At 40.6% G+C, this 24,341-nt stretch overlaps 1 protein-coding gene across 2 annotated transcripts in view; it reads right to left on the minus strand.

Annotated features, from left to right (window-relative positions):
* Positions 1-11,702: 11,702 nt before the first annotated feature.
* Positions 11,703-24,341, minus strand: part of LOC134220358 (dromyosuppressin) — a 35,260-nt gene continuing 22,621 nt past the window's right edge. The window contains exon 3 of one of the 2 annotated variants that reach the window (XM_062699403.1): positions 11,703-12,146. In XM_062699403.1, coding sequence (XP_062555387.1) covers positions 12,049-12,146 — 98 coding nt within the window. In that variant the 3' untranslated portion in view covers positions 11,703-12,048. The remainder of the gene's footprint in view (positions 12,147-24,341) is intronic. The other variant, XM_062699404.1, reaches the window with a different exon arrangement.

Genomic DNA, 24,341 nt, shown 5'->3' on the forward strand with positions numbered 1-24,341 from the left:
AAACGAGGTGCACTTATAAACTCTTATAAACTAAAGCCCCAATTCACTAAAAAAAAGCCCAGCACACGACCGAAACGACCGTCACTTGCGTGTTAAATTACATCAAAAACAGTCAATATTCTGCTGATGAAACTGTTGTGTTTTGCTTTTTCTTCAAAACTATCACGAAATACAACAACGCGAACCGCACGGCACAAATAGATTCCGATAACTGACTGGGTAAACAAAAAGCCCCAGCGACGAATAACTTGAACTGTTTTTCATTCGATTTACCGGCTGCCGAGAATATCGGTCACACGAACCGCACGAAAATTTCGGTCAGTACTTGAGTTTGCACGCTTAATATCATTTTGAAATCTTTAAAATTATTATCACTATTGCTACTATTATGCGTAAACGATTTTTTTTTATAATCAACCATTTGGTTAGTTACAATTATCAGTGATTACCTGACGTGCTTATAATTTCCCCAAACACAACGCACTGTCACTATCGCTGGACGACTGCGGCGACTATTTGTCGCGATGGTACCGAAGCGTTATTTTAACCTATAGAATGCAACGATCCAGTGATAGAAACAATGCGATAGCCGCGTAGCGTGTGTTCGGGGGAGCATTTAACCGAAATAAAGAAACATATTTTAAAATCAATAGGGTCGATGTACAGGTAATAGCTGTATTAGTAACAGGTTCAAGTTAAGCTATACCAAAAATCTATCTTCTTCTATATCTGTATGAAGTGTTTCTAAAATTGATTTTGCTTCACCATGCTCAATCGATTCTGTCTCATATTTTCCGTGCCCCCTGAAAATTTTAGCTTATTTGGATAAAAACTGATGATTTTTTCATTACATTTTACGATGCACGACAATCATCGCCGCTAGGCGGATCAATCTGTTTTTTAATGGTGTTTGACTGAATTGCCCGCTCTTTATTGGGTAAGGATGATGAATTTTTCAACTTCCTAACAGTTCATAATGTACACATTACCTTTATAACTTAAACGTTTTTAGGACTCTCCGTTAGAAGAGATCCTTATGTTATCTATATAATGATTGTCTTGATAGCGCCTGTGGTAGAGTCGCCATTGTCAATAATAGACGTATTAAATATAAATTACACTGGATTCTGTGACTGAAGTCACACAATCAAAAATACGAGCGAAAAAAAAATCGTGTAAAAACAGAATCCTGTGTTCACTTCATTTGAAAGTTTTTGAAACCTTATCAATGCAGTGGGCAGCAAAAATATTGAAAGCTTATTTTCAAATTCTTCTTCATGCTGAGGGTGGCTGGGTTCGTATTGCCGGTCCGGTCTAGGAAATTTTCGGGTTGGAAATTGTCTCGACTTCCCTGGGAATAAAATTATCATCGTGTATCATCAAAAATGGTGCAAAAATGATAGCTTGGCTTTCGCAGTTGATAACTGTTAAAGTGCTTAATAAACACCAAGCTGCAAGGCAGCAATGTCCCGTGTAATGCCAATGAAGAAGAAGATGAACTCATCTTATCTTCTTCTATATACATAAAAATGAATTTATGTCTGTCTGACCCTTATAGACTCGGAAACTACTGAACCGATCGGCGTGAATTTGTATGCAGAGGTTTTTGGGACCGGGGAAGGTTCTTAAGGTGGTTCGAAACCCCTCCCTCTTCTGGAAAGGGGGGCTCCCATACAAATGAAACAGAAATTTCGAAATAACACGATCGGTTTTAGGCGAAACGAAGTTCGTCGGGTCTGCTACTGACAAATAAAGACATTCCACTAAAAACTCAAAATATTTTGTAAAACTATTTTTTTCGTAATTGATTACTTCTCTGCCGAAAACCGTTCATAGGATAATGTTCAAAGCAATTCCAAGGTTAAAATTGAATTTGAAGATTGTTCTGCGGGATATTCATTCTTGAATTTAGCTTTAACACTTTAACAGATAACACTGAATTAACAATTTGACGCAACAATTCACGTTTTGAAGCCACATCTCTCCATCCTCGAATGTATTCTACCTCGCTCGCTGCGCCTTCTTGTATCAGCAGTATCGAAAGCGAACATCATATTTGCAGGGTTGCTATCCGGCATTCTTGAAACATGCCATGCTGATGATACCCGATGTTTGCCATAGAGCTGGACTGCCGTTCTACGCATGCTTGTACCAAATCCAAAAAACGAAAAATGAGAAAATGGCATTTGAAATTGAACACTAATTTTCATTGCTGGCGTATAACCATAAAGCAATATAAGATTATTACATCACAGAACCATTCAGAAGACTTAATATCATTGAAATCATTCTTATTTTTCACTCACAAATAGAATTTGCAACAACGATCATGAAAATAGTTTGACGGGACAGTTATGCCGAGAAATAGAGCACTTGTTTTATGGTTTCTACGCATATCAGCCCCGTTCAATGCATGATTTCGTGAATGACTACTGCGATTGACTTACGTGTCCACATGCTTTATCTATGGAAGTGAACCTGCCACGTGATGGAAGTGATTATGTCGCTTAGAATGAGTATTGTACAAATTGCACCCATTAAACAAGTGCAACAGGCTAAGATTGCAAGATCTAAACAGAAAATGCTATTTCAATGTGTGTTGCTCCATAAAATAACAGAATCCGCCATAATGATGAATTTAATCACCGCGAGACAAGTATGCGTAGAAATTAAGCAATGGGACAAATAGACTTGATGTTGTTTTCAATGATTTTCCGAATAAAGTTCGAAATCTGTTAGAGTTTTTTAAAAGTATACATCAAAATAGACTGCTTTATGGTGAAAAGTCAAAATCCACAAAAACTATCATGGGACAACTATGCGTAGAAGGGCAGTGGACGAGTTCGTGGTTCATCCATTGCCTCCACACATCGTCCTCTTGCATACCGCCAAAGATGGTCCAAAGCACCTGTCTCTCAAATACTCCGAGTGCTTGCAAGTCCTCCTCAAGCATGCATGGTCCAAGTTCCATGTCCGTAGAGGATTTCCGATCTTATGAGCGTTTTGTACATGATACATTTGATGAGGGTGTAATTTTTTTTGACTGCAGTTTCTTCTGGAGCCCGTACTAGGCCCACAGATGATGCGCCTTTGCATTTAACGACTAACTTTATTACCAGCCGTTAGCAAGGATCCAAGGTAGACGAATTCATCGACCACCTCGTCACGCTCGGTTACACCCACTTGCATGTACTTTGTCTTCGACGCAATGACCCGTTCCTTCCACTCCTCCGGTAGCAGTTTCCCAGATTCCGATAATGAATTATGAAAACCCAGAATTATCCACCTAGAGGTTATGGTGCCTTCCTGCGTGGTTGCCCATTCTAACCCCCACTGGATGGCAGTGATGTCATGGAAGAAAGCTGTCTGTTTTACAGATAGATTTAATCCGGGAGTTAGAAGGTGTTACCCCTACTGCAGATCCAGTGACCCATTTCAGACTGCCTAGTATTTTATGGCCAGTCCGAGGCCACTTTCACTTACTATAAGCCCGTCTGTTAATGCTACCATTATCAATTGGACAATGGATCCATAAACAAACTTCCGGATTATATAACCCAGTGCGTATCTAGTGTTATATGTGAATAGGAATCATCAGGGTTCATAATGCTCACTCAATCTCAGGAGCACATGATTTTCCCTCACGAAAGTTTTCGGGGAGAAATCGCTTTTCGGGAAAGAAAAACAGCCTGGAGAGTGATAACAATTTTTCGCTCACTTCGATTGCCGCTAAACGTTGGTTTGCTCTTTTTCTTTCATATTCGAGTCTTTTCGTGGCATCATCAATGCAAATGGTAGTAGCTTATGTGGAACAAATAACTTAACGCTTTTATACAGATAGCGTGGTGGTGTGGCTAAAGTAAGCGCATCCCCACAGCTATTATTGTTACTATTCTGGGTTCGAATCCCGGCGCGGCCATACAATTTTGTAATTGTTCTGCGATAATTCTCGCGAAAAGTGAGTGAGAGGTGAAAGTAATGAAACGAAAAAGGATTTTCATCTAATAGGCAAGATTTTCGTTCATCTTCCAATGCTAATTCTAGAGAAAAGATTGATGGGTGAAAGATGATCCTCAACATAAACAACGAATAAGATTTTCCCTTGGCCCGAAAAACGCTTGCTTTGGTCTCATTGAAACGAAAAGTCGAAACCCTGGGAATCATTATAAAAGGCGGAAGTGAGATATCTTGGTAATTACAGAGGAAAATTCGTTAGAGCTTTGGCCATCGGCAATCAACCACTCGCACTATTCTATGCTATCGACATCGGCAATCAGTCATAGCGGCGACAATAGTTTGTTGAAAGTGATTCCAGAATTTTCAATTGAACCGTAATTACTAGTTCTCACTGCACTTACAGCACTTCTACCACACCTAGAGGTTATGGTGCCTTTTTCATGTATTATAAAATGTAACAAGAAAAGCAAATAAGAGAGGTCAAAATTGAACATTAGGGAGATAGATTCAGTTATTTCCACCAATTCACATTTATTTGCGTTCATTTGAATGCATTACAGCAGTTTTTGAAAACAAAAAATCGATTTTGAATTTTTTTCAACGACCTTTGGGAAAAATGGAGAAAAAACGATGTTTTTCAATAACTCCGGAGCGCGATGGCTAAGGCTAAGAAGGGGCCCTTGTGAAACGTATTAGTATTAAAATCTAGATAATTTTCTAAAATTCGCCAAAAATTGCACAAAGAATTTTGTTAGTCGAATTCTTCGAAATTTTTCCAATATGCGTTCATGGGCAGGAATGGTGGGTTGCAAAATGAATACTGTATGTGTAAAAGGAAAAAGAACCACAGATTACATCAGTTGTTGGGAGAACCATTCAATGTTCACACTGCACAAATCGGACGATGGTGGTAAGCCGGGCACGTAAGCCCGATCGACTTGGCAGAAGGCAATGAGGTACGCTTCATACCTCGTTTCCAGTATATCAATATCTAAAATTTTGGTTTTGTGGAGAGGTTCGGTAAGAAACATAGGTACAGTCGACTCTCTACATCTCGATGTTCTACATCTCGATATCTTTCCCTATGTCGATGGTTTCCTCGGTCCCTTCAGTCTATATACATTTGGGCATTCTACATCTCGATAACCTCCCTATCTCGATATCTCTATATCTCGATGTGCTCTGATCATATTTTGTTCTGAATTCACTCTCCTTATGTCGATATGTTCAAGTTTTTAGGCTACTTTAGGGACAATAACAAACAGAGCAACAACAAGAAATGACATTTGTTTTGATGTCGTTTTTCATAGCAACGAGCTTTTTTGGATCTAGTACCCATTTCAATTTTCCTTCCATTCCTCGATCTCTCCCTATCTCGATGGTCCCTTCAATATCGAGATGTGGAGAGGCGACTGTATAAGTCTTAAAATTTACAATAGTTAGCTTCATCCTCGTTTTGAACGTTTTTAACAGGTTTGCCCATCTAGCTCGCTGCACTTTCCGCCTGTCGTATTGAAGGTCTTCGCCATCTTTCCAGGGTTGCTGTCCGGCATTCTTGCAACAACCCTTGCCCATCGTATTCTTTCAGCTTTTGCTATCTTATGGATACTGGGTGCGCCGTTAAGTTAGGCGAGCTCGTGGTTCATTTTTCGCCTCTACACACCGTTCTTTTGCACACCGCCACTCTTGCCCCTAAGCACGCGTGTTCAATGCGCAGTGTTATTTTAAAATAACAAACCGAAAATACGTTTAATGTTAGAGATTTAAATGGTTATAACCATTAACAATATTTTCGAAGAGCCGGCTTGATAACTTCTTACGAACTCATTCACTATTGGTGTCAGATGCCGAAAGATGATTTGGGATATCACTTCATAGGCAGCATTTAAGATCATGATTGCTTGATTGTTCTAACCCCTTCCTTCTACTCCTAGGGAAACTGTTCTTAATTCTAGATTCAGACTATCAGTCTCTGCAAATAAGTGGACATCTTTCATCTCGATGAGTTTCGATATCATCCTTACCAGCTGCTGTATTGTGCTTTAGATGTGGGCTGGTAGGTTTCCATCGTCCACTTAACTGATGTAGTCGTTTCTTCTGCTGCATTGACCCTCACTGCTTGTGCTCTCAGCGCCATTTAATTTTTCCTGGAAGTGTTGCTTCTACCTTTCATACGCCAAAATGCTCTCATACTTAATCCTGCACAACTCGCCGCAACATGGAGCCTTTGCGGGATATGGTGAGCTTCTGATAAAACTGGTGTGTTTTTAGAAATAGCACCATCTCCTCGCACTTGACTTCTTCCAGGCGGCCTTCTTCTCTTGGAAGAGGTGGGTCTGTTGTCTCCGTTTCCGTCTATAGCGTTCCACGTTCTTCCGGGATTCTTGGTACAGCGCGACCGCCTGCGATGCGTCCTTCTTCTCCCGAATCACTCTTCGTCGAGCCATCTCTAGTAGATGGTATGATTATAGAGGACTAAACTTTCACACCATTGATTCCTTCCAACACATCCGCGAGCATCCGTGTGCTCCCGATGAAGTTGAGAGATTTGCAGTTCCACGAATCGAACTTTCAATCCCCAATCCCACGGACATCCGTAGTTTTCGAATATGCGCCCTATTAACCACCTCATTGTATCAGCGCCCCCTTAAAAATAGGCGACTAAGTAGCTCATATTTTACGACGACAGGGCTGTCCCATAGATCACTTGTCCCATAGATCGTTGATGTTGTCGCTAACATTGATTGCACTTATCCGTTCGTCGAGCTTCTGGCGGTACTCAGCCGATACTCCTTCTGCCGACAATCGCTGGATATTGTAACGCATCGTTCGCTGTGATCTTTCGTTCGATACAGTTGACAACCGTGATCGAATTTTACTGACAACGAGATAGTGATCAGAGTCAATGTTCGGACATTCAGAGGTTCGCACATCTATAACATCCGAGAAATGGTGCCAATCCACTAGAACATGGTCTATCTGGTTGCAAGTTTCACCATTTGGGTGTCTCCATGTGTGCTTTCGGATATTCGAAATATATATTTTTTCGTGCAAAGTAGGTGCTACTGATGGCCATCCCTCTGGCAGCAGCGAAATTTACTAGCCGTAGGCCATTGTCATTGGTAGCGGAGTGAAGGCTCTCCCTACCGATTATGGGACGGAAAAAGTCGTCTCTACCGACCTGAGCGTTAGCGTCTCCGATAACAATTTTCACGTCATGCTCTTGGCACTCTCCATAGGCTTTATCAAGACATTCATAAAACGTGTCCTTCACGTCGTCGGATTTATCGTTTGTCGGTGCGTAGATGTTGATTAGGCTGTACTTGAATAATTTGCCCCATATCCTCAACACACAGATTCATTAGCTAATGGGTTTCCACCGCATCACACGCTTCATCTGCTTGCCCATCAGTACGAAACTAACTCCATGCTCTGCTTTCCGCCGCCGCTGTGATAGATGTTATACTTGAATGCAGTGTTGGTCGTGGGGTCCACGGCTCGGAATTCACGTTCTCCGGATCTAGGCCATCGGACTTCTGGAATAGCGGCCACGTTCACTCCAACCTTCTGCAGTTCACGAGCCAGAAGGCTCACTCGTCCAGGTTCATTTAGGGTCCTGACATTCCAGGTACCGAGTTTCCAATCATACTCCTTATTTCGTTGGCGGGTCGGTTGCCAAAAATAATGTTCTCTTTTTCTTCTATCTCCATTTTTCGTGATATTTGAGAGGCTTCATTAAGCAACCTTACCGGGGTCGCGTTACCTACATCGCGCTGGTGGTGCTGCCACCTTAGGTATAGCTGACGTGATACAGCATTTCGTTGTTTAGCCGCTGGGTACCAGGCAGACGCTGTTTGAGGCGCACCTCCTGGTGAACAGACGCTCGAGGCGTACCTTCTCACTCTAGCTGATGTCAGAAGGACAACAGTGCCCAGGCTGCACTACCAGCCAAGTACACAACCCTTAGCTGACGGTCTTTTGTCATCGTACGACCCGTGGAAGCGTGAGATTGGAACTTGTGGAGACCAGAGCTCTGTTGGGTGCTCCTTCCTTGATGTCAAACCCACCATTTTTGCAACCTTTATTAGTAACATACTCAAAAATTTGTCCAAAAAATATAAAAAAAATAAAAATGTTTTCAGGTGTCTTAATTGTTCGTAGATTTGACAGATTTGAAAAAATATGGCTCGAAAAAATAAGCATTGTGTAGATATCATAGAAAGGGGATAAAGTCGCCCTTAATTTTGACATTGCGTGCGCTGTTGTATTGCATAACAAGTTATTGTCGCGCTTATCTTTTTCTAGAATCCTGCGGCGGTCTTACACTCGCAGGCTCGACTGCGAAGCTAAACGTCAAGATAGCCGCCGTGTTAAAAGATAGGCAGAATTTTCCCGCTCAAAACAAAACCACGTGCTTATCGCGAAATGACAGCAGTGTTCGATCGTATTAGTGAGAGTCAACCGGAGTCACTGAGTACATGGAGAGTGTTTATCATGGCAAGTGCATACGGTGTGTGAGATTTTCATTGACTCTGTTGCGTTTAGTGACCGTTGCGATTACTTGAAAAGCAACCAGCAGGAAGCCGCAGTATTCTATTTTATCTCGAGATGCATAATATATTGCACAGCAAGTCGGAAAATCGGCGTATTTTGACAAAAAAAATCGATTGTCTAGCAAAAGTTAAATTTAATATTTCTTAGAGAGTCTGTGCGGAAGCAACGTAAGTTTATTTATTTTTGGCAGTGATACATTGGAAATAAGAGAAGGGGATCAAGTCTCCCCTATCGAGAAAAGTACAATCGCTACTGGGGAAAGAATTTAGTTTTTTCTATAGCACAAACGATCAAGGTTTTTTAATCCTTGTTCAAAAATGCGTATTTATACAAAAAAAAAACAGAAATTCTGTTTTGGGGAAATGAAAAATCTAAATTATATTTACTTACTTACTTACGGATCCTGTACACCTCCGGTGGTGAAAAGGGCCGACTTGAAAGATCTTTATCCTGAGCGGTGCCCGGCTATCGCTTTAACCTGTTGCCAGGTTAGATTTCGGTCGACTTCTTTTATTTCTTTATTGAGGCTTCGCCGCCATGAGCCTCTGGTTCTGCCTCTGATGCGATGTCCCGCTGGGTTCCAGTCTAATGCTTGTTTACAGATTTCGTTTCCGCCCCTACGTAGAGTGTGGCCGACCCAGCCTCACTTCCGATCCCGAATTTCTGTTGCTATCGGCCTCTGGTGACAACGACGATGGAGCTCGTTGTTTGAGGGAGCGGGCCATTTGGCATAAAGTCATTTGGCATAACGCTATTTGGCATAAGGTCATTTGACATAAAGGCCATTTGGCATAACGGTCATTTGGCATAACGGACATTTGGCATAATTGTGACCAGCATCAAAAGTGAGGGTCTTTTGGCATAACAGACATTTGGCATGATTTTTCTTTGCGTTCGCTAAATGGTGAATAAGTGGTGCGGGAAACACCCGGAATAGAAAATATAACACCCGTCGATAACAATATTAAAAAGACATTATCATCTCGTAGGAAGAATGCTTTTGCAATGCAATGCAATGCGCATGCCCAGATTAGAGCAATGGTGGATGTAATCTTTTTTTAAAAGTAGGCGTGTGGCCGGATAATGGCAATGGAGGATATGATACCTTCTTTAAAAGTAGGCGCTTTCCCGGATTATAACAATGATGGATGTGATTTCTTCTTAAAAAGAAGGCATTTGTCCGGATTGAGGCAATGACGGATCCCAAGCTTCACTGAGCTGCTTAAGCGAAAAACGTACTCTGAAAAGAACTTTAGGTAACTTGGGATGTGATCCCTTCTTCAAAAGTAGGCGCTTGCATGGATTATGGCAATGGAGGATGTGATCCCTTCTTTAAAAGTAGACGCTTGCCCGGATTATGACAATTGTGGATGTGATTCCTTCTTTAGAAAAGGCGCTTGTCCGGATTCAGGCAATGGTGGATGTGATCCCTTCTTTAAAAGTAGGCGCTTGCACGGATTATGACAATGGAGGATTTGATTCCTTCTTTAGAAAAGGTGCTTGCCCGGATTCAGGCAATGGTGGATGTGATCCCTTCTTTAAAAGTAGACGCTTGCCCGGATTATGACAATTGTGGATGTGATCCCTTCTTTAAAAGTAGGCGCTTGCACGGATTATGACAATGGAGGATTTGATTCGTTCTTTAAAAGTAGGTGCTTGCCTGGATTGAAGCAATGGTGGATGTAATCCCTTCTTTAAAAGTAGGCGCTTGCCCGGATTATAACAATTGTGGATGTGATTCCTTTTTTAAAAGAAGGCGCTTGCCCGGATTGAGGCAATGGTGGATGTGATCCCTTCTTTAAAAATAGGCGCTCGCACGGATTATGACAATGGAGGATTTGATTCGTTCTTTAAATGTAGGCCCTTGCCTGGATTGAAGCAATGTTGGATGTAATCTCTTCTTTAAAAGTAGGTGTGTGGCCCGAATTGTGGCAAAATGATACCTTCTTTAAAAGTAGGCCTTGCCCGGATTATGGAAATGGTGGGTGTGACACCTTCTTTATAAGAAGGCGCTTGCCGGGAATAAATCAATGGTAGATGCGTTCTCTTCTCCGAGTAGCACAATTCAGATTGATTTGGTTGCAGTAACTCATATGGGACTTGATTGGTTCAAGTAACTCGTCTACGACAAGTGTATTGCTTGAGTTTTTAAAGTTATGCGCTTGCCCGGACTAAGGCAATGGTGGATATGATCCGGTCCTAAGGCGCATGCCCGGATTGAAGCAATGGTGGATGTAATCCCTACTTTAAAAGTAGGCATGTGGCCGGAATAAGTCAATGTTGGATACTCCCTCGGAAGTAATTCTGCCGTTTTGTTATTTTGTTGTTCCGGAAAATGTCTACCATCAGTCTAAATTTATCAGAAAACAGCCTCGACCTACTTTATCTACGCTAAACAAAACATGAAATATCCCTTTCGCTTTCACAGTTTGAAATTATGCCAAATGTCCGTTATGCCAAATGACCCACTCTTTTCTTGCAGTTCAAAATTATGCCAAATGTCCGTTATGCCAAATGACCATTATGCCAAATGACCTTTATGCCAAATGACCTTTATGCCAAATGACCTTATGCAAAATGACTTTATGCCAAATGACCCAGACCCTTGTTTGAGATCCAGTTGTGAGGCCACCAGGGGCGAATTATATACCGCAGGCATCTGTTAATGAACACCTGCAGCCGTTGAGTGTTCTTTACTGATACACACCATGTTTCGCTAGCGTATAACAGCACAGATTTCACGTTAGAGTTGAAAATTCGTATTTTGGTGTGTTCACTTATCTGCCTGTTTTTTCAGATATTTCTTAAACTCGCAAAGGCAGCCCTTGCTTTCTTGATCCGTGCGCCTATGTCGATCTTGGTACCGCCGTCTGACGCCATTTCGCTACCAAGATATTGGAAGCTTTCAACATTCTCCACTGGTTGCCCGGCTACTGTGAAACTGGAAGGAGTCACCGTGTTTACATCCAACGATTTGGTTTTGTTGACGTTGATGACTAAACCTGCCGAGGAGGAGCGCTCGGCAAGGTCGTTGAGCTTACTCTGCGTATCAGAGCGCCGTTGCGCGAGGAGTGCAACGTCATCAGCCAATTCGAAGTCGTTTAGGTGCTCCATGGTTATAGGCTGCCATAACAGCTCGCGGTTTATAAATAATATTGGAAAGGCTATATTATATTACCACTTAACGGATCACTAGGGTTTTTATATTAATATTTATTTATTCAAGTTTAACTTTCATAGCATCTTTTGGGAATGGAATTACATATGTACAATAATTTTATATCCTAAAACCGAAATCACACTGAGGGCCGGCTATTATCTTTCATGAATTTAATTCTCGCTTATACACAAATTGATGTCATGATTTGGACTGCATTATTGAAAGAAAAACGAAAATGGATTGCATTGAGTGATGTGTGACCAAGGAATTGAGCATAATTAACTCAGTAAAATTTGTTTTCGACCATATGTAATCAGGATGAACTGAACCGTGCCAATCACTCAACCAATCGAAATGGTTAATAACTGCAGTGGAAATTAGCGCTTCCGTCCAAAACGCAGAAAAATATGGTCCACGTCCGTTCGCTTTCCGTTGCTGCTCGGTGCCAATAAATCCTCACCTTGGTATAGGAGTGCTAGAAATGGAAAGAAAGAGATTATGTTCAATAGTAGCAGAGGGCATGAAGTACATATAATAGTCAGTTAAATTTGATCTCAGTCACGGTGCTTGATTTCTCGAAAATGCTTCAAGCAATTTATAGAATCAAATTGGTTTTTACTGTTTATAACAAGCTGCTGACATGGCTATATACAGTTCATTACTGAACCACACCCTGGGTGTCCCGGGTACAGTTTTATGTGGTTTTATAGTGTGATAGTGAAAAAGGACACACACTTTTGTAGATGTTAGCACTGTAAGGTATATTGTCTAGAAGTAGTCTCCCGAGGCCTTGGACTGCGTTCAAAGCTGGAATCAAAAATCCTCTCGTTTAATAAACAATGTGCACTCGCTGGACTGTGGATATACAACAGTAAAGCACATGTGAACATTGGACAAATCAAGCATCCGAAAGATATTCAATTTGCAAAAAAGAGAGCTAACCGCGGTGGAGGTTGGTACTCGGATTCTGATGGCTTTTCCGCAAACGTGACCTTTAAGTGGTCTTGTTGTGTAGGGGTTATCACGCCTATCTAGAGAGTAGCAGGTTGAGGGTTCGAGTCCTTCCAAGACACGTGGATTCTTTTTCGCAAATTTCATATCAATTTGTCCATTTCGAAACATGTGCTGTGCATATGCACAGCCAAGATATTTAACAAAAAAATGGTTTTCGTACAGCCGAGTTGCCGAATAATATGCAATTAATTGTATCAAAACCCCAACTTCATTCACCCAGTGGTGATACTGCCCTTCTCGCATTTAGCCAAGACACCAACCTTATATGGCGTTAATATGGTTCGATGTACCATTTTCTTTATAACTTTCAAACGCAACGGTCGATCGCTTTAAAATTCAATAATGATCAACTAGGCTTTGCCCCTTGTCGAATGAAACTTGTTGAGAGAAAATCGGTTAAGAATTACTATTTGAAAAGTTGTTTAATGTTTTTCTTAGCTTTTGTGCACACACATACATACGCACGGACAGACAGACATTTACTCAACTCTTCGAGCTGAGTCGATTGGTATACAACACTATGAGCCCCCGAGGCTTCTATAAAAAGCTCGTTTTCGGAGTGAAATGATAGCCTTTCGTTACAACTTTGTTGTACGAGAAAGGCAAAAAAGGTTTGTAGCGGTGACAATTTCTACAAAACTAAATGGGGTTGTCAGACAAAAGTTTTAAGGAATCACGCTATTTTCGCATAATTTTTAGATTATTTCATAACTTCTGATTAAATCATAACTTCTGAAATGGGTAGGGAAGCTATTGTCCCACCATCTGTTTTCTTTATTTCGAAGTGCTTTTTAAAAACTGACAAACGTTAGCACTGTTATACACGAATGAGACAATTCGAAATTCAAGCCACAGTTAGTTTTTATCACTTAATTTGTTCAACAGGCTCGTACGCCATGAAACATAACGGAGCTGAATTTCGTACTTTTTTTCGTTATGATAATCGTCACTTATTCGTCATTTCAATGAGAACCCTATTTATTTGTGCCCACTTATTTTAAGAGCTGCAATACGTCGAAATGTGTTTATTTACTAGCATCAGGTCATATAGAAATAGGATGAACAGTGTTAATCCACCAGCGTGCTCAATTTTTGGTGTGAAACAAAAGAGCAAAGGAACTACACTGCCGTGAATCGCATATCTGTCCCATCTTTGCTGGGTTTCCTATTCATATGGGACAAATATGCGATTCACGGCAGTACACGTCTTATACATATGTATGAGCAACGGCTATCAAGTGGAATAGTAATTCATGGAATACCACTTTCGAATTATTTTCTGTTTAAACTCAAGACAAATCTTTGGATGGATTTCTGAAAGGAATGTATAACATCATATAATGTACATATTCACATCTGAGTTTTCAGAACATTGTAAATAATTGGTTCAATCCCGAGTAGAAGAAAATATCAAAAGAATAACAAATTTTACCATTATTATATGAATAACAGAATAGCAAAATCTGATGTTAGTTTGTTTGATATAGTTGCTAAAATAACAAAAATAATAGCAGACATTGTTTGGACGAAAATCTGAAAAATAACTCATTTTGTCATTCTAAAAGCAAACCAATAGGGGAAAATACCTATTCTTGGCAGTTTAAGACATTCGCCAAATTGAATTATAAAAATAATGAATAATTACACTAAAACACAGGTACAGTTTAACTGGTATACATTTGTATGCTCTTTCTTTGATGATTGGTGTTCACTAAATATAGCAACTTTTAACACAAACTCAGTAAATTTAATATAAAGTAACAGGTCAACGTTTCTTCTATTGGCATAGCAATTTCTATTATCAGCAATGAGTTTGCTCCCTTTAGCAACTAGACATGGGAGTAGAAAATTGGTAATGTATTGGTGCCAAATGCTGGTTGTTTATATCCTCCAGTAGTAAAATTCATTCATATTAATCGGCCGCACGCTCATCTCGCTTCACTCAATTTTGGAACAAACTTTATTGTTTATCAAAACTGGCTTAAAATAAAACATGAATTTTTATCCTTAGCATCAATTTTATGTCATGTAGACAGATAGCCAAAAGCATTTAAACACATTGTAAAACAAATGTAACCCTTATGCGGCCAACAAAAAACAGACGTGATATTCAGTACTCGAATAAGTCATGATCGTCATAAGACAGAGAGCAAAGCGCCTTTTTCTAATTCAGGCGACCAAATGAAAGAATCTTGGGTTCTTTGATCAATTTCGCATGAAAGGAAGTTGTGCTTTATTTTAAAATTAAAATTTCTAAATTATTTTAATAGATATATGCAAAGAACAGTGAGTAGTCGATAAATTAATCATATTTCTTTAATTCACCGGGTTGAAAGTGGTAATAAACACAAAAATAAAGCAGATATTACACACTTTCATGCTCTGTCACAGAACAAATATGTTTTGAGATTTTTGTAGCATGCCGAGAGAGATGATTTTTGTAGCACGCGTTTCTATAGATATTGAAAGGGGCAGATATGTAAACATCGCGTGACATCTCTCATTGAAAATGAAAAATTCCAGTACTGGATAGGGTACCCGTGTACCCAGATATTGACATTTTCATAACTTTTACCATTTTCAACCTATTTGAATAATGTTGGCCATTTTGGAGAAAGGAATTTATATGCTTTTTGTCCGGTGCCAAGATTTACATCTTTTGTCTTTTGTAATGCCTTAGAGTCTACACGCGCAAGCAAAAGTCTATCAACCAGTTTCAAATATAAAACTTGCTCTTTGCGGTCCTTACATGATATGTTTGTTTCATCAAAAAAAAAATATGTTGGTTGTGTACAAGGTGGGGTTATTCTCCTGACACGAATCGAGGTGTTCATCCGAGACATAGAATCGAAGCCTGGGATTACAGCAGCATTGGTTCGAGCGCGACTAGAAGTCGTTGACCAATGCAATGCTGGGCGGATCATGACTCAGTGCAAACTGCCCTCGACGCAGAAGAAGACATAAACAATGAAGAAGAAGAGAAACGCGCAATCTTCGAAGATAGATGTATGAATGCAAGAGCTGCATTGCATTCAATCATCGAAAGATTGCAAGGATCAGGACAAATGATCGCGAACAGCAGACATACTCTGGTGCCTGCTCAATACCAGCAACCTGCATTGGAACCACACAAATTAGCTGTGCAACTCCCCACATTAGAGTTGCCAACGTTCAGCGGTGAATACACTGATTGGTCGACATTCCGCGACACGTTTGATGCGCTCATCGATAAAAACGGACAGCTATCAAACGTTCAAAAGCTATAATTTACCTTAAATCAACCCTGCAAGGTGAGTCAGCGAGCATGTTGGATGCTATGGACATTACCGATCATAACTACCGCATAGCATGGGACATACTTGTCGAGAGACATCATTTGTGATGTTCAAGCCGAAATACACGTGTTCAAATGGCTGTCAGTTGACCTAACTAAAAACAAATTCGTTAGTTGGGTGTATAGGTTGCGGTCCAACCAGCTGTATAGATAAAATATGACGTTTGTGTCCTCTTTACCCTAGCGGTAAGATGCGCAGCTTTAAAGCTAGACCATGCTGAGGGTGGGTGGGTTCGATTGCATGTGCCGGTCTAGGCATTTCTCGGTTTGGAAATTGTCTTGAATTCCCTGGGCATAATTGTTATTTGGTTTATTGGACCATACACCCAAAACAACTCTGTGTGACATTCTTTGTATTAAGGATTTTGTATCAAATCTCGCATTCGAACCGATCAGAGAATGTCGTACTTGTTAATATAGATCATTGCATTAAGTCGGTTTATTTGGTTTCGATCAATACATCCAAACGAATCTCGTTGGCTACTCCTAAAACAAGTATATGAATCGTGTACAGCAATATAACTTGTAACCGTTTGGTTCCAATTTTGCTTGTTGGCTCCACCACAAGTCCCTAATTTTCCCTTCCCCTGAACATGCCCCTGAAAAAAGGAACGACGATCACTCAATCTCTGTAAACAATACAGTGAGTGAATGTTTGTTCCGTTTTCATGCGTACCCTAAATTGACAGTATTGAATATCAAGCAGTTTGAGTGTGGGTAAAACATCAACACCTGTAGCTTTAATGCCTACTCACAGATGGAGCGCAGGTGAAATGTAGAATAGGGTGTGCCGTCAGAATACATATATGTGTAAGTTTCGAAGAAACGGCTTTTCATATAAAAGACGGGGGACGATGAGAAACCTTCCTTTTCCAACTGTGATTGTCGAACGGAGTCGAAGTGCGCGCGTGTGTAATTTCCGTTTCGAGGTTAGATTTTGAAACCTCTGTTTTGTGAAAACTTATTGTTTAATGTTGTTCTTTTCTATAGTAGCTAGGTCCAGTGGAAAAGTCTGATCGTTAAAAGATTAAGTGTTAGTAACGATTAAAAAAAGATTACAAAGAAAAGGGTTAGTAATTGGTTAGTTTTGTTAAAAACGAGTCAAATTAATGTGTTAATATTACAGTGAAAAGACGAATTTACTACAAACAAAAGAATCGTCCACAACGCACATGTTAAAACAATAAGAAAAAGGTAAAATTGACAAAACAAAAGTGAATAAGAAAAGGGTTAGCGTAGGACGTCACAGGGTATTAATTCTGGGTGCTTAGGTCCGTTCAAGGGGCCTTTTTCTCCCGTTCTATTTTCAAGTTCGTCCTCGGTGGTTCATGGTGGTGCAAACTCGTGCCGAATAACTACAACCCTCGGCGGCAGTGTAACAGTCGACGTAAACACGATAAGCAAACCGCGAGCAGGATCGGAACGTTCCCGGCCATTCCCGGCATTCTTCGCCGACGCCGCCATTGTTACCGCGAGCGAGATCGGACAGATCCCGGCCATTCCCTTTCCATCTACGCCGTTTTGAGACCGTTCAGCATCCGCCATTGCAATCCGCTCCGCGGATAGAGAAATCCGCCATGATACCATCAAACACCGGAGGTGGTCTAAGAAAGCCCAGGACCATTGAGAACAACCCTCCATCCGACCTATCATCGGGATTCCAACCAATGTTTCCCAACTACCACGATTCGTACCACAAGGACCAGTGGTTACCCAGCATCGAACCCCAGCCTACCATCGAAAGCTTTCGCACCGATCATCGAGACTCCAGATCCGGATCCGGCAGCAACTAGTGAACAGCAAGTATACCCTATGTGACGTCGTAAATAAATATTGTTGATTAGTATGTAGTAAATCGTGGTAGTTCAGTTATTAGGAAGTGCAATCCTCGAACAGTAAGCCTTTTACAAACTTTGCTTTTATGCGTCCCTGGGTTCACCAATGAACCATCATGCCTCGCATTTCGAGAGATCCAGTGGTAGCAAGACAATTATCTTCCCTCCTGTGTTCTGATTCCGCTTTGTTGTTCAATCGCTCGCAACATCCGTGGGAGGTTAACTTTATTGAACTCCTGCTTCGAGACAAAGACTGCTGTTTAGAGTGTGTATGAGGTGGAACAGTCGATAAACGACCCTCAGATACCTGATCCGTGAGCTAGCGAGTTTCAAACTTTAACCCACACAATCTTCCTGATTCCATTTAGCTTGATAACGGAAAAGGAAACAAATATGCATGGTGCTTATTCCACTCGTATCACTCATTGCTATCCCTCCCAACAAACATTCACTAGTTGAACTAACATCAGTGTGATGATTTAATTCAGCGCTGTTTTGAATTATGTCTGTACTATTTCTTATCACAACTTCTGTTCAAGCTTTGTTCACACAATTTTGGCGAAGTTATACAACTATAACATCTCATTTTGAAAAACAACTTTATTAACTGATTCGTTAATCCTTTAATAAGCATTTTACTAAGCCTCAATTCAGCTACATGTGAATTCTTCGAAAATAATAACGCATAGAAGGGTAACATCAGTAAGATCTCCAATGAACGTATTTTGAAGCAATTGCTATTTTCATATAATCATTTTAAAATTTTCCTAAATCGGGTCTCGAACTGCTGTCATTTGATCATCCGCCGGTAACGTTGTCATCCGCGCCATCCTTGATTTGTAAGTTATGGCTCACTCGATGCATAACATAAATAATCTAATTGCTGAATATGAATCATAATTGGACAAAATAGAGTTGGTTAATAACTGTACAAGATGTTTATGTCAACCATTGTTCAGCCAGTCATAACCATCGCACACTAGGAAAAACACGTAAAAATAATGTCGATAAACGATAAAATAAAATCCGTCCCCAATGCTATTTATGAATTTATGAAAATAAAATCAATGTATTTATATTCGGCCTTCCTCAGAATCTCTTGATAATCGATTGCGATATGATTGTCAAATGCTAAGATTATTCCAATTTCGCCGCAATAAAGATCAACATCCATGCGATAATATTGGGATTCCACACATCAAAGATTCAATAATTTCCCGATGTTATTCAACGGCGTTATGTCCGGCTTTTAGTAAATTTCGTTAGTTAGTAAACAATTAGTTCAGCATGAATGCATGATTTTTTCTATTGCTCCAGCAGTTTTGTTCGTTATAATCTCCGACACTTTAATAAATCACGAAAATAAAAAGCATGTTTTGAAAATAAATCTTTATTTTTCTATAAATCAAATTTCCCAAATCTAGAATCCAGATTTTCTCTCAAACTGAAAAAGCATGTTTTTTTTCCACTGTGCGATAAATCAGATAAATGTGAAATCCAATGGTTAAGAAGGACAAAGGTTAAGAAGGATGCCTAATGCCTGCTTATTAACTTACTATTCAAACTCAATTCGACCACCCTTTCAGAGCATCACATCATAGTCGAACAGAGTACTTTAAAAATCATTAGTTCAGTACATTGTTAAACTTCCCTAATGTGCTGAAATGTGATAAAACGAAAACGTAAGTTCGACTTCAAATAAAGGTAGTAAACAAATAAATAGGCCATGTCGAATATTAGTTAGATTAAATGCTGAAATGAAATCTGTCTAGCAAATTATTCAGCATCCATTTTATTCAGCTATGAAGATCACTAATAAACAATAATTCAACCTAGATGCTTATTTGTAGCTTGTCGTTGTTTGTTGGGCTGTTACTTGTCACATCCGCATAGCATGAAACGTGGATTATGATTGCGTTTGGTCGCATCGTTCCTCATCTGGTAAATAGTCCAGGTGGTTAGCGCGTCAGTCTAGATGTGCTAAGGGTGGAGGGTCCGGGTTCAATTCCCGTCTTTGACCGATTTTTTTTTATGGTTGCTGAGGTTGTCGAAGTATACAGCATTTCACCTTTCGATGGGGGAGTGTAAAATTATATTCCATGTAGACACTACAGTCGCGATTCGCTGGTGGGGCCACAACATCGACCCAACTAACGAATTCGGTTTTTTAGTTGGGCCAACTGACAGCCATTTGAACACGTTTCGACTTGAACATCACAAATGATGTCCAGTGACGCCCAATCCCGTTTTCCGTGTTTACATTGAATTTTGACGTACACGGAAGAAATAAACTACCCAATAGTGAGTTTAATTCACCCAACCTCGAACATCCGTACAGGAAGCCAAAATTGAGTAAGTAGGGTCGAAGTAGTTTGCCTTTACTCCCATGTTAAAAAAGTACCCAACTGGCGTCGTTGGATTGTTTAGCTCTTTTGTTTTTGACAACAAAAGAAAGAGTGGATGAAAGAGAAGAGAAAAAATAACTCAAAAGTAAGTTTAAAAATACTCAATTTTGGGTACTTTTTTTCTTCCGTGTATGATTGCTTTTTAGTTGAGCAATGACCCAACCAATGGAGGCCCAACTAAAAAGTGACCCAAGTATTAAAATACCAACCAGCGAATCCCGACTGTAACACATAATCAGTTCTTATTTTCGCGTGACCGGAGACCTAATGCAAGGGCCTGCCGTTTACTTAATACAATCTGTGCATATGTCGCAAATTATGGCAAACTGTACACGAAACTAATGCAATAAAATATTGCAATCTCTGGTTGAGTGTAGGCTGAAGGCCGTTTATATTACAAAATTATTGTTACACATAGGGGAACTGCTCCTTAAATTCATACCTCAGATAATTTATACCATGTACCCAAATCAATACCATTCGAAAACAAAGAATTGGTGCGCAAATTGTTTTATTTCTTATTTTTGTGATTTTTTTCAGCAGTGAGCATAGCCGGATAACAACAAAACACGACACAAATCGAGCCTAAATAGCCTGTTTTGCGAATGTTATTGATATAGGAGCATGTTATTATGGAACAGATACCCTCCAATGTTCCCCCCTGTGTGGAAATAACATCCTGTAGTCCGTTGAAATCATTCAAGAACCTACTAGCTGGCTCGTGCTTCGTGTAGTTCCTCGATCTGAATGGAGGATCAGATTCTCCGACGACGAACCGTAACCGGGCTTGTGTTGAAGTTAAGCCGGTTATAAAGATACGGACTGCTGATCTCAGTATGTTGCAGAATAACAGGACAGATCTTCATACACCTATAACTGTCCTCTCCATCCAATATTTCTCACAGCAAATTAAAAAAACTTCCGCAGTACTTCCGTTGAATGTGAACGTCGTATTGGGGCCGCCACACCACACTCGAAAAGTCCAGTTTAATCCTAACGAGGCTGGTATAGTGGTATATATTGTCGGGATTGCGTGAGGATCGATAACTCCATTGATATGGTCGTTGAATGTCAGTGACTGATCCATTGTTACGCCCAAATCCCGAACGTTATCTACTCGTTCTGACTGCAAGTCCTAAACTGCAGGTGAATGAAATCGGTTGAACTCTCCTGGTGAAAGTAATCACCGAGCATTTGCTTGGATTAACGCTTAGTCCATTTCGGCTCACAAATCTTTTGAAGTAGTGAAGTTCCTTTTGCAGCAAAATGCAGTCTTTGAGGATTTCCACTGGTATGAACAGTTTCACATCATCGGCATAGATAAGCACTATGGCGTTAGTCATGATAGAAAGCAACTGATCCATGACCATAGAGCTTGCTGAGGTTTGATCATCTTTCTCTTGTACGCGCACGAAATGGATAGGATTTGTTTTCATCGGGAAACGCTTCGGAAGCGTTTCCCGATGAAAACAAATCCTATCCCCACCGTGCGCGTGCAAGAGAAAGATGATTAACGTCAGCAAGCTCTATGACAAAAAGTAGTAGGCCCAAATGACTGCACGCAAAAAAAAAATATTGCAACTACCATTCCGAGCTTCATTTTAAGAATATCCACCGACAATTTTCAGCAGATAACAAACCCGTTTGATTTTACCACGCGCGCAGTTAAAAACAACTGCACGTATCTATCAACCAACAACATCGAATGTCTTGCTCATATCCGTATGGACATAGTCAACTTGATAGCCTTTAGACATATAGTCACACAGGTTCGTTACAACAGATTTACCTTTCAGGAATCCATGTTGAGATGTCGAGACCAGTTCGTTTTCAGCATTAGAGCGGGATCCTTTGTTGTGGATTGCAGTGACGTGCTTAGCGTCTGTTCACAAATTACGAAACGCAAAAATCTGAGTTTTTGACCCCCTCCCTCCCCCTCGTAACAAAAAGTAACATTTTTCGCACCCCCTCCCTCCCCCATATAACGCGTAACTGAGAAAATTTTAAAGTATTTTTTTTTCTTTCTCTGAAGCATGTGGGCAGAGATGCATCCTGAACGGAACATGAGCCAAGAGCGCGACTTGGTGTTCTTAGTTTTGAACTCTGAACACAGTTCAGTGTGCACTGGGTTGGTACGCAAGCAAAACGATCATGGTACCTAAGATTCCTTAGATTTGGAACTATACAAAAACATACGAGCTGTTTGATTTCTATCCGTGTGATGCTCACGTGTTCCGTTACTAGCCGAAAAATGTGTAGCATGCCGTCGCTTGAATTTGTTTTCCTAGGATACAAGTTGCTAAGTTAGGTCAGTGCTCTTGAACAGTGTGCAGTTTTTTTTTGTTAAATATCTTGGCTGTGCATATGCACAGCATATGTTTCGAAATGGACAAATTGATATGAAATTTGCGAAAAAGAATCCACGTGTCTTGGAGGGACTCGAACCCTCAACCTCCTACTCTCTAGATAGGCGTGATAACCCCTACACAACAAGACCACAAGACTGGGGGGCATGGAGTGCGATCCTCTCGTTTAATAAACAATGTGCACTCGCTTGGCTGTGGATATACAATAGTAAAGCAAATGTGGAGATTGGACAAACCAAGCATCCGAAAGATATTCAATTTGCAAAAAAGAGAGCTAACCGCGGTGGAGGTTGGTACTCGGATTCTGATGGCTTTTCCGCAAACGTGAGCTTTAAGTGGTCTTGTTGTGTAGGGGTTATCACGCCTATCTAGAGAGTAGGAGGTTGAGGGTTCGAGTCCCTCCAAGACACGTGGATTCTTTTTCGCAAATTTCATATCAATTTGTCCATTTCGAAACATATGCTGTGCATATGCACAGCCAAGATATTTAACAAAAATGGTTTTCGTACGGCCGAGTTGCCGAATAATATGCAATTAATTGTAATCAAGTGTCGGTCTTTCACCGTCATTAGTCGTCTGAGTACACGCGACCGCTTACGTAAAAGGCAATCAAACTCATCAAATGCTTTAGCCAAGCAAGCCTTTGGCACAGCAGAGTGCGATTGAATTCGCATTCTATACCGTCCCGCCCAGACAGTTACTGGGGGCATGGAGTGCGATCCTCTCGTTTAATAAACAATGTGCACTCGCTTGGCTGTGGATATACAATAGTAAAGCAAATGTGGAGATTGGACAAATCAAGCATCCGAAAGATTTCAATTTGCAAAAAAGAGAGCTAACCGCGGTGGAGGTTGGTACTCGGATTCTGATGGCTTTTCCGCAAACGTGAGCTTTAAGTGGTCTTGTTGTGTAAGGGTTATCATGCACGCCTATCTAGAGAGTAGGAGGTCAAGACACGTGGATTCTTTTTCGCAAATTTCATATCCATTTATCCATTACGAAACATGTGCTGTGCATATGCACAGCCAAGATGTTTAACAAAAAACTGGTTTTCGTACGGCCGAGTTGCCGAATAATATGCAATTAATTGTAATCAAGTGTCGGTCTTTCACCGTCATTAGTCGTCTGAGTACACGCGACCGCTTACGTAAAAGGCAATCAAACTCATCAAATGCTTTAGCCAAGCAAGCCTTTGGCACAGCAGAGTGCGATTGAATTCGCATTCTATACCGTCCCGCCCAGACAGTTACTGGGGGCATGGAGTGCGATCCTCTCGTTTAATAAACAATGTGCACTCGCTTGGCTGTGGATATACAATAGTAAAGCAAATGTGGAGATTGGACAGATGAAGCATCCAAAAGATATTCAATTTGCTAAAAAGAGAGCTAACCGCGGTGGAGGTTGGTACTCGGATTCTGATGGCTTTTCCGCAAACGTGACCTTTAAGTGGTCTTGTTGTGTAGGGGTTATCACGCCTATCTAGAGAGTAGGAGGTTGAGGGTTCGAGTCCCTCCAAGACACGTGGATTCTTTTTCGCAAATTTCATATCAATTTGTCCATTTCGAAACATATGCTGTGCATATGCACAGCCAAGATATTTAACAAAAAAATGGTTTTCGTACGGCCGAGTTGCCGAATAATATGCAATTAATTGCAGTGTGCAGTGTTCAGAACGTTTTGAACACGAACACGCGTTCTTGTGTTCAGATGCATCTC

The sequence above is a fragment of the Armigeres subalbatus genome, chromosome 3 (assembly GCF_024139115.2).
Source record: "Armigeres subalbatus isolate Guangzhou_Male chromosome 3, GZ_Asu_2, whole genome shotgun sequence".
Classification (NCBI taxonomy): domain Eukaryota; kingdom Metazoa; phylum Arthropoda; class Insecta; order Diptera; family Culicidae; genus Armigeres; species Armigeres subalbatus.